At 37.9% G+C, this 14,225-nt stretch overlaps 1 protein-coding gene across 1 annotated transcript in view; it reads right to left on the bottom strand.

Annotated features, from left to right (window-relative positions):
* CAPZA1 (capping actin protein of muscle Z-line subunit alpha 1) overlaps positions 1–14,225 on the bottom strand; it is a 50,173-nt gene that overhangs the window by 20,136 nt on the left and 15,812 nt on the right. Inside the window, exons 2-3 of the mRNA XM_054466101.2 lie at positions 4,146–4,209; positions 1,961–2,012 (exon numbers count right to left, since the gene is read on the bottom strand). Of these exons, the coding sequence (XP_054322076.1) occupies positions 1,961–2,012; positions 4,146–4,209 (116 nt within the window). The remainder of the gene's footprint in view (positions 1–1,960; positions 2,013–4,145; positions 4,210–14,225) is intronic.

Below are 14,225 nucleotides of genomic sequence, written 5' to 3' on the forward strand. Positions count from 1 at the left end.
ACTGCTACCACTCTAGTCCAACCACTAGCATCTATCCCTGAACTATTCTCATAGTCTTGGAATTACTCATCTTACCTCAGCTTTTGCCCCTCTACACAGGAGCTAGTGATTATTCTAAAATATAAGTCTCATTATGTTATTCTCTACTCAAAACAATCTTACTTCCTATCTCTGTCAGAATGAAATTCACTCTTTAACATAACTTACAACACCCTATTTATTCCAGAAGCGCTGGAATTATCTGGGGATGGTTCTGGTGGCCAGAAACAGGTGGAAATACAGGAAAGATGGTAAATCTTAGCTACTTCAAGACCTTCATTTTATACAGACTGACAGCAATAATTATGATAATGATTATGAAAACATTAATTGAGCAGTTACTATGAGGACTATGGCCAAGGGACTGAAATGCTTTAATACGGAAATAAAACTGAATGTTTCTTCTCTATGGAAAATCAAATATTTGGGTCCAGGAAAATTCTCTTAACAAGAGGGTTCCCCAAGAACCTATAGTCTATAAGAACCAGAATAGTTATAAATACAAAGCTTTAGTGTCAGTGCAATTAAAGAAAATGAAGTATCTGAACTACATACCAACTTCTCTTAATCTTAGCCAAAAGGCCGAGAAGCTACATACCAACTTCTCTTTGATTCTAATTGGAAATACGATAACAGGCTTTAGGTTGCAATCACACTTGGGTGATATTCAACATCCACCCCTTTCAGCTTATCAAGTGATGTACAGAGCATATTTATTGTGGGTAGTTCTCAAGGATAAAACTGGGACAAATATGGCAGGCAAATTGAAGAACTTGCCTTGTGAGATTGTGAATTCCTTATTATTAGAAGCATTCAGATGAGATAACTGTCTATTGACAGATGTTGATGAGATTCTTTCAGTGAAAGAAAGTAGAGAGGAGTTAAACTAGCAAATCATGAATGCCCTTTTCTATGGCAGATTCTATGAATCTAAGAGAAACCATCATTAGAGTATATCTCCGATGTGAGCCTAGCTTCCTTAAATCAATGTATAATTAGGGTATCATTCACGATGACAATTACAGTAAAGCTGTGCAAATTCTACATTTGCAGAATCTAGTCCCAAAATGAGTTCCAAAAAAGCAGCATGGACAGGGCAGATTATTGTTTCCCAGGCAGCAGCTCTTACAACTGTTTTCTATGGCTAAAATCTAAACCAATTATGTATCATACCCAACGACTTTATGATAATTATTTGTTGCTCTGCATCAACATGTCCTTGTCCTGTCTCCCCATCCCTACCCACTCTAGCCATTATCCAACTCTTTACAAAGGAACGCTGAGCCAGTTAGGTAGACAGCAACTGAAACAGAACTTTGTGTTGAAAAGTAGAGTAGTGGTAAAGCCAGACAACAGGGAGCTTTGAAAGCTAAAGCAAGTTTAGATTTTATTATAGACGATATCAAAAAAAAAAAAAAAAGAGAGACACCACCGTAATATTTTTGAAGGCAAGGACACAATGAAAATATTTTAGAAAGATTAATTAGCTTCAGAGTGGTAAGGAGTCAATGACTAGGTAACCTAATCATGCTTTTATCCTATGGTTAATTTTAACTATTAAGGCACTTTATCATTCCTCACTGGCAGATCATTCCCATGTATAGCTAGCTGTTTAAAAAAATTCAACACAACTAGAACAACTATAAATGAAAACCTAACAGCTAACATTAAACTCTGCTTTAATGGGGCAAATGTGGGCAGAAATAAAAACTAGTTCATATATTATAGTAAGCTTTGAGGAAGTAAACAACAATTGAGGGAACATGTTTTCCCCAATTAAAAAAAAAAACAATGAAAATTGCTAAAACCAACTGCTTTACTTTGAAGTATTTTAAACTTCGTTTTCAGGGTCTAGTTTACTGTCAACATAGTTTATCCAACGTTAGAGTAACATTCTAAGTGGATTTGGAAAGATACTTACTGTGCTGCCCCTTCCCTGAGGAGATTGTCATTATTAAGTAGTAGCCGAACGTCTGAGGAGGGAAAATGTTACAATGTTCAGTGGAGGATAAATTTGAGAAATTTTAGCAGATTTCTAGATTGAATTTTTAAAATTCAGGCTTTGTAAGATTAGTCTTCAGATGTACTATATAAGTAGAAATTCTAAACATGCAAATAAAAAGATGCTAATGTTCACAGATTTGTGTACAATTATGTGTGCTATACAGTCTCGAGGAACTTCATAGCAAATGAAAAACATGGTTTACAGAAAGGTACAGTTAAAGAGTGTTAATTCTGTATTTAAATGAATCCTTTACTATGAGCATAGATTAAGAATTGCAGGCATTTCTACAACATCATATCAAGAAAGCTGGGCACAATTCAGTCAGTGACAGTGAAATTCTTAACCTTGGAGAATCTAATATGGGGTCTACAACCTTTTTAAAAAGCTGTGTGTCAGAAGTCTAGTCACTTTTTTTTTTTGAGACGAAGTCTCACTCCTGTCACCTGGGCTGGAGTGCAATGGCGCAATCTTGGCTCATTCCAACCTCCGCTTCCCCAGTTCAAGAGATTCTCCTGCCTCAGCCTCCCGAGTAGCTGGGATTACAGGCACCTGCCACCATGCTTGGCTAATTTTTGTATTTTTAGTAGAGACGGGGTTTCACCATGTTGGTCAGGCTGGTCTCGAACTCCTGACCTAAGGCAATCTGCTCACCTTGGCCTCCCAAAGCGTTGGGATTCCAGGTGTGAGCCACCACGCCCAGCCTGTTAGTTAAGAATTTATCTGAGCTAAAGTTCAAGAAGAATTTTCTACTGAAAATGGAAAATTTCGGCCAGGTATGGTGGCTCACGCCTGTAATCCCAGCACTTTGGGAAGCTGAGGCGGACGGATCACGAGGTCAAGAGATCGAGACCATCCTGGCCAACATGGTGAAACCCCATCTCTTCTAAAAATACAAAAAATTAGTGAAGTGTGGTGACGAGCACCTGTAGTCCCAGCTACTTGGCAGGCGGGGGTTCCAGTGAGCCAAGATCGTGCCACTGCACTCCAGACTGGCGACAAAGCAAGACGCCGTCAAAAACAAAACAAAACAAAAATCAACAGGAAAATTTATTAAAAATGTTACTAAGAATTTACATTTATTTAGTCAATGTAAAAGACTAGAAAAAGGCTGCATTTGTTTCCTTTGCTGTTGGTGCTCAAAATCAACAATTTTATAAAAAATATCTTGATTTACTTCTATTATATCTTATACTCCCTGAAGCAAATGTTTATGTTTCTCCTAGTTACTTTTCCCAATTTTAGCAATAAAGATTATTATTGACTGTTCTACCATCTGGCCCAGGTACAGAGGAATATCATACAGTTCCTCTAGAGTAGCTAACTTTCTAATATAAAATTAGGATCCCAAAATAAATGTTTGCTAAACTGAACCAAGATGCCCAACAATTATTATTTTACTTAAGGCATCTTTAAGACAAACTTAATAACTTAAAATGGGATTATGATTATTTATTTCACCAGGAAGTTTAAGATGCTCCATCACATTTTCCATCTTGTAAAATGTATTAAGACAGCAGATAGTATGGAAAGTTGTAAATGTATTTAATTGTGGTTCCCCAACCTGCTGCGATTCAGAATCACCTGGTAAAGAACTTGATGAAATACAGATTAACCAGTTCCACCTCAGATCTAATGAATGTGAATCTTGAGGGGAAGATAAAGTTGAATCTGCATATTTAATAAGCTCCCCAGATATAGTCAGTTCAGCCCCACTGGTCCAAAAAAGTGTTCCATATCATGTGACTTCCTAAGTGAAAGCAATGAAGAAAATTAAGCTATGATCTATACTGATAAAAATAAAACTATGAAAATAATTTAGTATTGTTTCTACATTTATTGATACTAATCTGCCTTAAATCTTTTCTCACATAAGATAGGCATCCTAATTTATGGGTTAGGAGCTTTATTTTCACTCAGACCTGGGTTTGAATTCTTGCTTTGACATTTACTAACTGGGGGACCTTGGACAAGTTATTTTAATTTCTTTGAATCTTGATTTACTTAGCTATAGCTACAACAAGTCATAAGAATTAAAACAGATAGCAAGTACTCAATAAATAATGGTAATTAAGGAGGGATTAAAATACTAATCTTTACTCACCATTGAATACTTCATTAAATTCCCCTGGGGGTGCATGAGTGATGAATTTAGCAGCTATGCGTACCTAAAGAGAAACAAAATTTACACTTAGGAGAATTATGAAGAGTAACATATAAAAGGAGAAATAATTAACAGATTACAAAATTTTCATCACATCCCTTGAAAACAATGTCCCGTTTAAACATTTACTGTTTAGGAGTCTTCAAATTTTCTTTTCATAAAGCACCCCAAAGCTGTTACTATCAATATAGGTACATTCTGATTTGGGAATATATGTGTTTTGATAAATCTGAATTTGTCTTTCAAAAACAGGATAATAGTTTTTGACCAAATATACTACATTCACAAAAAGAGAAAGCTATGATCTTGATTATGAACATTTAAGCAAAACTAAATAAAATATTAGCAAATTAAATGGTATACCAATACCAATTCTCCCAATACAAGGGTGGTTCAATATAATAAGTTACTGTAACTTACAAATTAAAAGACCAAAACCATGTGATCATCTCAACTCACGCTGAAAAAAAAAAATTAACACCTACTCCAATATCATAAAAAACCAAAACTATTAGTTTTTGGTAGATATAAAATAAACGCCTTTAACTTAATAAAGGGCTACCTACCAAAATTCTACAACAACCTTAATAATGAAACATAAGCAATGCCACTAACTTTATTAATTAATTTATTTATTTTGAGATAGGGTCTTGGCTGTTGTCCAGGCTGGAGTGCAGTGGCATGATCAAGGCTTACTGCAGCCTCAACCTCCTGGGCTCAAGCAATCTTCCTGCCTCAGCCTCCTGAGTAGCTGGGGCCACAGGCATGTGCCACCACACCTAATTTTATAATTTTTATTTTTGTAGAGACAGGTCTCACCATGCCCAGGCTGGTCTCAAACTCCTAGGTTCAAGTGATCCTCTGGCCTCAGCCTCCCAAAGTGTTGGGATTATAGGTGTGAGCCACCGTGCCTGCCCTAAGTCATCAACTTTAAATACAAGGCAAAGATGACTCCTATCACCTCTACTATTCACCACTGTATTAGAGGGCATAAGGAATGCTATGGAAAATATTTCTCCTGTTATTCAACCTAGCCTGTCCTCTGCCCCCTGTTGCCATTCTCCCTTTCTGGATATACTATTATAAATGGATGTTAAAATGTTAGGTTCTAATCCGCTTATCTCATTGTTTTCCTCTATATTTTATCTTTTCTGTCATTTTATGCTTTGTCTGGGGAAAATGCTCCACTCCAATCCATTAATATGCTCTTCATCTGTGCCCATTTTCCTGCTCCATTTTTTTTTTTTAAGAGACAGGGTCTCGCTATGTTGCCCAGGCTGGAGTACTGTGGTGTGATCATAGCTCACTGCAGCCTCCAACTCCTGACCTCAGGAATCTTCCCACATCAGCCTCCTGAGTAGCTGGGACTACAGGCACTCATCACCAGGCCCAGCATAACAATTATTTTGACTGTTCAATTTTTAATTTCCAAGATTTTTGGTAATTCCTTTTGTCTTTTTTTTTTTTTTGCACTGGCAAGTATGTAGAGCAAAGCAATTTATTTTAGTGTGTATACAATCATCTCTATGAGGACATTAACTACTTATTTAATTTTTGTAGTTATTTTTTCTCAGAGACAGGGTCTCACTTGGTTGCTCAGGCTAGAGTGCAGCAGTGTGATCATAGTTCACTGTAACCTCAAACTCCTGGGCTCAAGTGATCTTCCTGCCTCAAGCTCTCAAGTAGCTAAGACTACAGACAGGTGTGCCTCACCATGCCTGGCTAATTTTTTTAAAATTTTAATTTTCTGCAGCGAGAGGGTCTCACTATGTTGCCCAGGCTGGTCTCAAACTCTTGGCCTCAAGTGATCCTCCCACTTCAGCCTCCCAAAGCATTGAGATTACAGGTGTGAGCCACTGTGCCCAGTATAACTACCCATTTTAAAGTCTTGTTCTATTGATTGTTTCCTAAAAATTTAGATCCTCTCCTCATTGAATTTGATTCTTCCCTTTCATGGTATTGGTTTTCCATAAATGGTGTTCTGACTTTAATTTAGTTTGCCTATTGTTTGCTGGTAGCTTGTCTCTAGTGACTATAGGGGAGGCAAAGAGTAGATTTGCTTCTGCTCATCAGGGTATGTGAGCAGTTTATCTTCTGAGTGAGCCTAAGGTCCACAGGCTATGTGGGACACCACTCTGCATCTATGGTCCCAGTGCTTATACTCAGTGCTATATTCTGAGGACAAATGCTGTTTTTGTCTTCAGCTTAGCCCAAAGAGGAGAGAAGGGAGGAGCTAAGTGGTCCAACTAGCCAGAGAGCAATTCTCCAGTTAATCTACTCTAAGACTGTTCTGGATCCTTTCCTTCTTGATTCTTAAACTGATGTAAGATCCTCCAGAATGGCTCCTATCTATTTGGCATTTGGCAATACCAATATATAGATATTTGGCAGTATCTATACATAGTAATAATGCTAGTAATGATAATAAATAGGACTCACCACAAATGGATCTCTCAGTATAGTTCTAACATACTATGAGAGAAAGGATGAAAATTCCCTAATATTTGATGTATTCATGAGTATGAAGATGATTCAACTCCCTAAGGTAGGGCAAAGAAAAACATGGTATATCTAACTATAAACTGAGCCTTATTTCTAGATAGGTATCGTCTGTTGACTTCTTTATTTCCTTCAAACAATTTTAAGTTTATTGATGACCCCATCAAATTCAAACTATTCTTCAGCAGAAAAAAAAATTTCTTTCAAGAGTCTCTTGAAAATAAAGCTGGGGCCAGGTGCGGTGGCTCACGACTGTAATCCCAGCACTTTGGGAGGCTGAGGTGGGTGGATCACTTGAGGTCAGGACTTCAAGAGCAGTCTGGCCAACATGGCAAAACCCCATCTCTACCAAAAATACAAGAATTAGCTGGGTGTGGCGGTGGGTGCTTGTAATCCCAGCTACTTGGGAAGCTGAGGCAGGAGAATCACCTTAACCCGGAAGGTGGAGGTTGCAGTGAACCAAGATTGCACCATTGCACTCCAGCCTGGGCAACTGTGGGAGACTCTGTCTCCACAAAAAAAAAAAAAAAAGCTGGGAGTGAGAAGAGAATTAGAAAAAAAACCGAAATTTGGGTTGGGTGTGGTAGATCATGCCTGTAATCCCAGCACTTTGGGAGGCTGAGGCAGGTGGATCGTTTGAGGTCAGGAGTTCGAGACCAACCTGGCAAACATGGTGAAACCCTGTCTCTACTAAAAATACAAAACTTAGCCGGGCATGGTGGCACACACCTGTAATCCCAGCTACTTGAGAGGTTGAGGCAGGAGAATCTCTTGAACCCAGGAGGCGGAGTTTGCAGTGAGCCGAGATCCCGCCATTGCACTCCAGCTTGGGCGACAGAGTGAGACTGTCTCAAAAAAGAAAATAAAACAGAAATACTTTACAACTTTAGTATTCCTAGGCTTATACAAATAATCTTACTGTAAGTTCACTCTTATTCTGAAAAGGACAAAGAAAAGCTGCTCTATGATGAAACCATCAGTCAAGAAAGGCCTAGTGATTGATGGAGCAAGGTAGAATGGAAAATTTGGGTTCCAATAACTGTCTCTGTTGGTCCATTAGCTAACTAGATTTGTGATTCTAGAAACATTACTGTTTTCAGTCGTGAGTTTTCTCATTATAATCCATCTCCTCATAGAGTCATATTAGAAGATCTGCAAAATTTCTTTTAGCTACAAATCCTACAAATTTTTTAAGACTTGGAAGACAAAAGTTGGTATGTGGACTACCTGGAAACAGGCATCAGGAATTCACACCACATATATGTAGCTATATTCTTAGGTACATAAAGAATATGTACCTATATTCTTAGGTACATAAAGTTTTAGAACCCTGCCTTGACAGGGTAATTACAGATAGTGTATTATTTTTTCTGGGATGAAAACTGGTGGAGAGGAAATGTTCCATAAGGCTCCTTATATTAACTGAGCAAAAACAATAAAAAGAGAAATTCTAATCAGGAAGAAATCCTGCTCAACTCATGAAAATTATGCTACATAGGACTAACTATTACAATAAATATTTCTGTCTATATTTTCCTTGGCATGTACATTTAATCACATTTCTGTACTTTTTAACTATTGGTATCAATCTCTTATTTAAAAAATCAGTAATCCTACTTTTAATAATAAAACTTTTTTTTTGGTCTTTTTGTGACAAATCTATGGAGTGAGCTATGGTCTAACCCCTTTCTGTCAAGGTGCATTTCCCATAATCTTTACATAATTACGAAACTCCTCGGTCAAGTGTGTGTAATCCAAAAAATAAGTATATACATATTCATACACTATCAAAAAAGTAACTTCCCTGCAAGGAAAATGGAATAAAGCCACAGCCATATTTTACATACTACTTATATAACATAATATTTGAATGTATAATAAAATTACCAAACTGAAAATTCAAGATACTAATATTCCCGAAGTCCCACCCAAATTTTCAAAAGTTACAAAATCTGATGGAATTGGTACAACTGAAAGAATAGCAGTTTGTTTTGATAGAAGATGAACTGATACTGCATATAAAAAAGTAATAATTCACCCATTCGGCAAACTAGGAAGAGAAGTATCAATAAATAAAGACCAAAGACTGGATAAGACATTGTCACTACCCTCAAGGACCTGACGCCTAGATAGTAATGTAGCAAGCAGGTAATAAATGCAAAGTGAGGTACAAAGGAAGATGCAATCAACTCTGTATACCTACATTAAAAAGAGGGTGGTCGGCCAGGCGCGGTGGCTCACGCCTATAATCCCAGCACTTTGGGAGGCCGAAGTGGGCAGATCACGAGGTCAGGAGTTCAAGACCAGCCTGGCCAAGATGGTGAAACCCCATCTCTACTAAAAAAAATACAAAAATTAGCCAGGCACGGTGGCAGGCAACTGTAATCACAGCTTCGCGGGAGGCTGAGGCAGAAGAATTGCTTGAACCCAGGTAGCGGAGGTTGCAGTGAGTCAAGATTGCGCCACTGCACTCCAGCTTGGGCAATAAGAGTGAGATTCTGTCTCCAAAAAAAAAAAAAAAAAGGTGGGGGGTAGTCTTCAAAGGCAGTGATGTTTGAGACGGATTGGAGGATGAGTAGTTAAGACCAAGGAAGGCATTCCAAGTACAGGAAACAATATACACAAACTAAGACAACATGTCGTAACAAACTGAATGCAGGCGTTTACAAGACTTGCAAAATGTAAAACAATGTTACTCGTCACACTAATTCCTTTTCTGTTTTGGAAAATAAAGTTTTTTTTTAAACAACAAATAACTATGTTAAATGTAATAGGTTTATTATTTTCAAATGAGTTATTTTAAAAATCAGTTTTAGTTTTTTTTTTTTTTTTTTTGAGACAGAGTCTCAGTCTGACAGACTTCCCAGGCTGGAGTGCAGTAGCACAATCTCAGGTCACTGCAACCTCCACCTCCCAGGTTCAAGTGATTCTCTGGCCTCAGCCTCTTGAGTAGCTGGGATTACAGGAACGTGCCATAACGCCCTGCTAATTTTTGTATTTTTAGTAGAGATGGGGTTTCACCATGTTGGCTAGGCTCGTCTTGAACTCCTGACCTCAAATGATCCACCTGCCTCACCTTCCGAAGTGCTGGGACTACAGGTGTGAGCCATTGCGCCCAGCCTCAGTTTTAATATTTAATGTAACAGATATAAGCCACATAAAAAAAAATTCAGTTTTTAAGTATGTAAAGGGGTCCTGACAGTAAAAAAGTTTGAGAAGTGCTCCATTTGTTGACATGGGTTTATAATATGCTGTTTATATATGTTTATAATGTGCTGTTGAATGAAAAAGGCTTTTACTTCTTTCCTGGTCTTTTAGAAATTATATATATTTACACCTATGTATAGCTACTAAATTTTAACTGGGACTATCTCTAGTACAAAAAAAATTTGTTTTCTTTTTTTGGCTTACCTCTGTGTTCAAAAAGTTATAAGAAATATGTTACTAGTATGATAAAGCAAATTAAAATATTTTTAATAAAAAAAGGAGCATGTCAACATCCCTCACCCTTTAATTTTTTTTAAGATGAAAGGAGAAATAAAGAAAGATAAAGGCTACTGAGTGACACGAAAACTGAAAGAACCAGGTCAAGGAGGTCAAAGGACTGAGGTGAGGATGTCCAAATCCTAAAGGCAATAAAGAAGGCTTCTTAAAGTTACTTCTTGACCTTTGACTTCACTTCATGTCCCCATAGTATCTCATGCTTAAAAAATTGATGAATTGGTTAAACAAGGGGATTATATGAAAGAAAAAGGTAAACTAAAAGCTCACTTCCATTTTCTAAGTTAAAAAGCAGGGCGAGGGAAGAAAATCTAGTAGTATTATTTGAATTCAGGTTCAAGTGCTGAAAAAACAATATTATCTGTTCATCTGAGAATATCAAGAACAGGAGAAATATCCAATTAGAGGAACCAAAACATCTCCCAGTTTTTAAATGAAAGCGAGGAGATTTGAAAGTATATGCAATGGCAAGGGTGAAATACTTAATGAGTGGTTAAAAAGAATGTAGTTAATCATTAGATGCCAACATGGGATCCTAAAACACATTGTCATGGCAAGGAATCCTATGTTATTTCCTGACAGTTACCAAAATGGTGGATGGTTATTAGATATTTGATAGTTTCTGAAGTGTTGATTTGTCACTATTGGAACACAATACCACAAAAATACCTTGAAGTAGTAGACATAATACATATATTAAAATTATATAATATATAATTATATATTATATAAAATTTCTCTCTCTCTCTCTCTCTCTCTCTCTCTATATATATATATATATGTATGGAGTCTCGCTCTGTTGCCCAGGCTGGAGTGCAGTGGTATGATCTCGGCTCACTGCAACCTCTGCCTCCTGGATAGCTGGGATTACAGGCATGTGCTACCACACCTGGCTAATGTTTCTATTTTTAGTAGGGATGGGGTTTCACCATGCTGGCCAGGCTGGTCTCGAACTCCTGACCTCAGGTGATCCACCTGCTTCAGCCTCCCAAAGTGCTGGGATTACAGATGCAAGCCACTGTGTTGGGCCTGATATATTTACATACTCACTATAAAATCTAAAGTCTGGGCTGGGTGTAGTGGCTCACGCCTGTAATCCCAGCACTTTGGAAGGCCAAGGTGGCTGGATCAACTGAGATCAGGAGTTTGAGACCAGCCTGGCCAAGATGGTGAAACCCCGTCTCTACTAAAAATATAAACACTAGCCAGGCATAGTGGTGGGTACCTATAATCCCAGCTACTCGGGAGGCTGAGGCAGGAGAACTGCATGAACCCAGGAGACGGAGGTTGCAGTGAGCCAACATGGTGCCACTGCACTCCAGCCTTGGCGACAGAGTGAGACCCTGTCTCAAAAAATAAATAAATCTAAAGTCTGTTCCATGGCTCCTCCTTCCCTAATTCCTCCACTCATACCACTTAGCTCCTAGACTTGTAGCTACACTCATGCCTCAGGGCATACTTCTTGTTCCTTTGGCCAGAAATGCTCTCTTGGATGATTCACTCCAATCTTTATTTAGTCTCTGTTCAAGTGTTACCTGCCAAATAAACTACCCTTCCCTAACTCCCATATATAAATTAGCTGTTGTACCCTTCCAACCTTCACAATTCTAGCCCCTTTACTGCTTTATTTTTCTTCAAGGAATTTGCCACCATGGAACATATACTTACATGTTTACTGTCCAACATCCCCCAAAGAAGTACAAGATCATAGAGCAAGAGTCAATAAACTGCTAATGTAAAGGGCAGATGGGCTTTGGGAGTCACACAGTTTCTGTCCCAACTGTGAAGCATGGTTGTGTTCCAATAAAACTTTATTTTGTACTCTGAAATTTGTATTTCATGTAATTTTCACATCATGAAATATGATTATTCTTTTTTTGTTTTCAGCCATTCCAAAAGCATTAGTTTATACATCCTATAAAAACAGGCAGTGGGCCCAGCACAGCAGCTCACACCTGTAATCCCAACACTTTAGGAGGCCAAAGCTGGAGGATCATTGAGCTCAGGAATTCGAGACCCAGCCTAGGCAACATAGTAAGATCTTATCTCTATTAAAAATAACAAAAAAATTTAGCCGGGCATAGTGGCACATGCCTGTAGTCCAAGCTACTCAGGAGGTTGAGGCAGGAGGATCACTTGAGCCTGGGAGGGTCAAGACTGCAGTGAGCTATGACTGTGCCACTGCACTCCAGCCTGGGCAATAGAGCAAGAGCCTGCCTCAACAAACAACAAAACAAAACAAAACAAAAACAGATGGTGGGCTGGATTTGGCCCACTGGCCATAGTTTGTCAACCCCTGACACAGAACAAAAGAACTTGTTATGTTTGTTCACTGCAGTATACCCAGGACTGAGACCTAGAACATGCTAGGAATGTGAATGAATGAATACTATTTTATTATTTATAAAACTCTTACATAAGCTGTTTCTTTTATAGATCTTTAAAACAGCTTGTTAAAGAAGGCAAGGGAGAGACTATTATCCCCATTTATAAATCAAGAAATAGGTTCAGGGAGTGTAAGTGCCTTGTCTAAGATTGCATGCTTATAATAAATGGGTGGAGCTGGAATTGTAACTTAGACATTCAACTATATCACGCAGTATTAAAAGGAAGTAAAAGTCTGGAGAATTACCTTTAGTGTGTCACATGAATTTGGCTTTGTCCTTTTAGACTGTTTTAACCAAGAATTGAGTCAAAGCTATGCTTGTGAAAGATGCAGTTGTCACAAAGTTGACAGGAATAGATAAAATGATAAATAAGTTTAAAAGTTAACATTTTATCCAACTTCAAAACTGGGTCAAAGCTAAGATGAAATTAATAGAGCAAAAGGGGAGAGGCAAATGACTAAGCAGTTAGTGATTGAAAAAATATCTTTGCTACAATACAGATGAGGGATGACATTTTCATTAACAGTGATTTAGTCAATCATTCTCAAAGGTGGGAGAGGGAAAGAAAGAAGGCAGTTATCTCCCATAAACGGGAGGTATGTCAGCTCCCCTAACTTGAGAATCACTAATATGAAGGTTTTAGTTGAACAAAAACTGAACTGCTGCTTAAAAAAAAAAAGCCTTTAAAAAACTGTCCCTATTTCATAAAGTAACAGTTTCACTACACACTGTATTCATCAGATAGTATCTACACTAAAGGGTGTAACTCCTTGAATATTTTAAAGGGAGAATATCCGAGGCTTTTACATAATTCCCTCTTTCATATATTTAAATATTACAATAAAATTACTAGCATAAAATTAATTATATTTTGTTTCTAACCTAAAAAGGGGGGATTTAAAATATACAATCAACAAAAGATAAGATTTCCTAAATTTCAATTTCTTCCCATTCATCTTATTCTCTTACCTCTAAAAGGGGGAAATAATAATAAACCAATACTTGCAAGATTCAAAATTTCATTTTCACATTACTAGTATCTGTACTAAAAGTTTAAAAATCAGTCGCACTGAAAAGTCCTAAGTTTCATTTTCCCTAGAAATGGCTTAATTTTCTTACATTTTCATATACCATATTTTAGCAAGAATCTTAAGAAAATGTCCTAAGGAATTTATAAAACTGTAGCTCATTAGACAATCTTTTAATAACAGACCCCACACATTTCATCAACATTGCACCTATTCATAACTAGCTTTTATTTTTTATTTTTTTCTAGAAAGAGTCTTGCTCTGTCACCAAGGCTGGAGTGCAGTGGCACGATCTCAGCTCACTGCAACCTCCGCCTCCCGGGTTCAAGCAATTCTCCTGCCCCAGCCTCCTGAGTAGCTGGGATTACAGGCGCTTGCCACCACACCTGGCTAATTTTTGTATTTTTAGTAGAGATGGGGTTTCACCGTGTTGACCAGGCTGGTCTCGAACTCCTCATGTGCCTGCCTCGGCCTCCCAAAGTGCTGGGATTACAGGCGTGAGCCACTAAGCCCAGCCATCACTAGCTTTTAAAATTATTTCCTTGGGCCGGGCACGGTGGCTCACACCTATAATCCCAGCACTTTTGGAGGCCGAGGCAGGTCAG

The sequence above is a fragment of the Pongo pygmaeus genome, chromosome 1, assembly GCF_028885625.2.
Source record: "Pongo pygmaeus isolate AG05252 chromosome 1, NHGRI_mPonPyg2-v2.0_pri, whole genome shotgun sequence".
Taxonomy (NCBI): domain Eukaryota; kingdom Metazoa; phylum Chordata; class Mammalia; order Primates; family Hominidae; genus Pongo; species Pongo pygmaeus.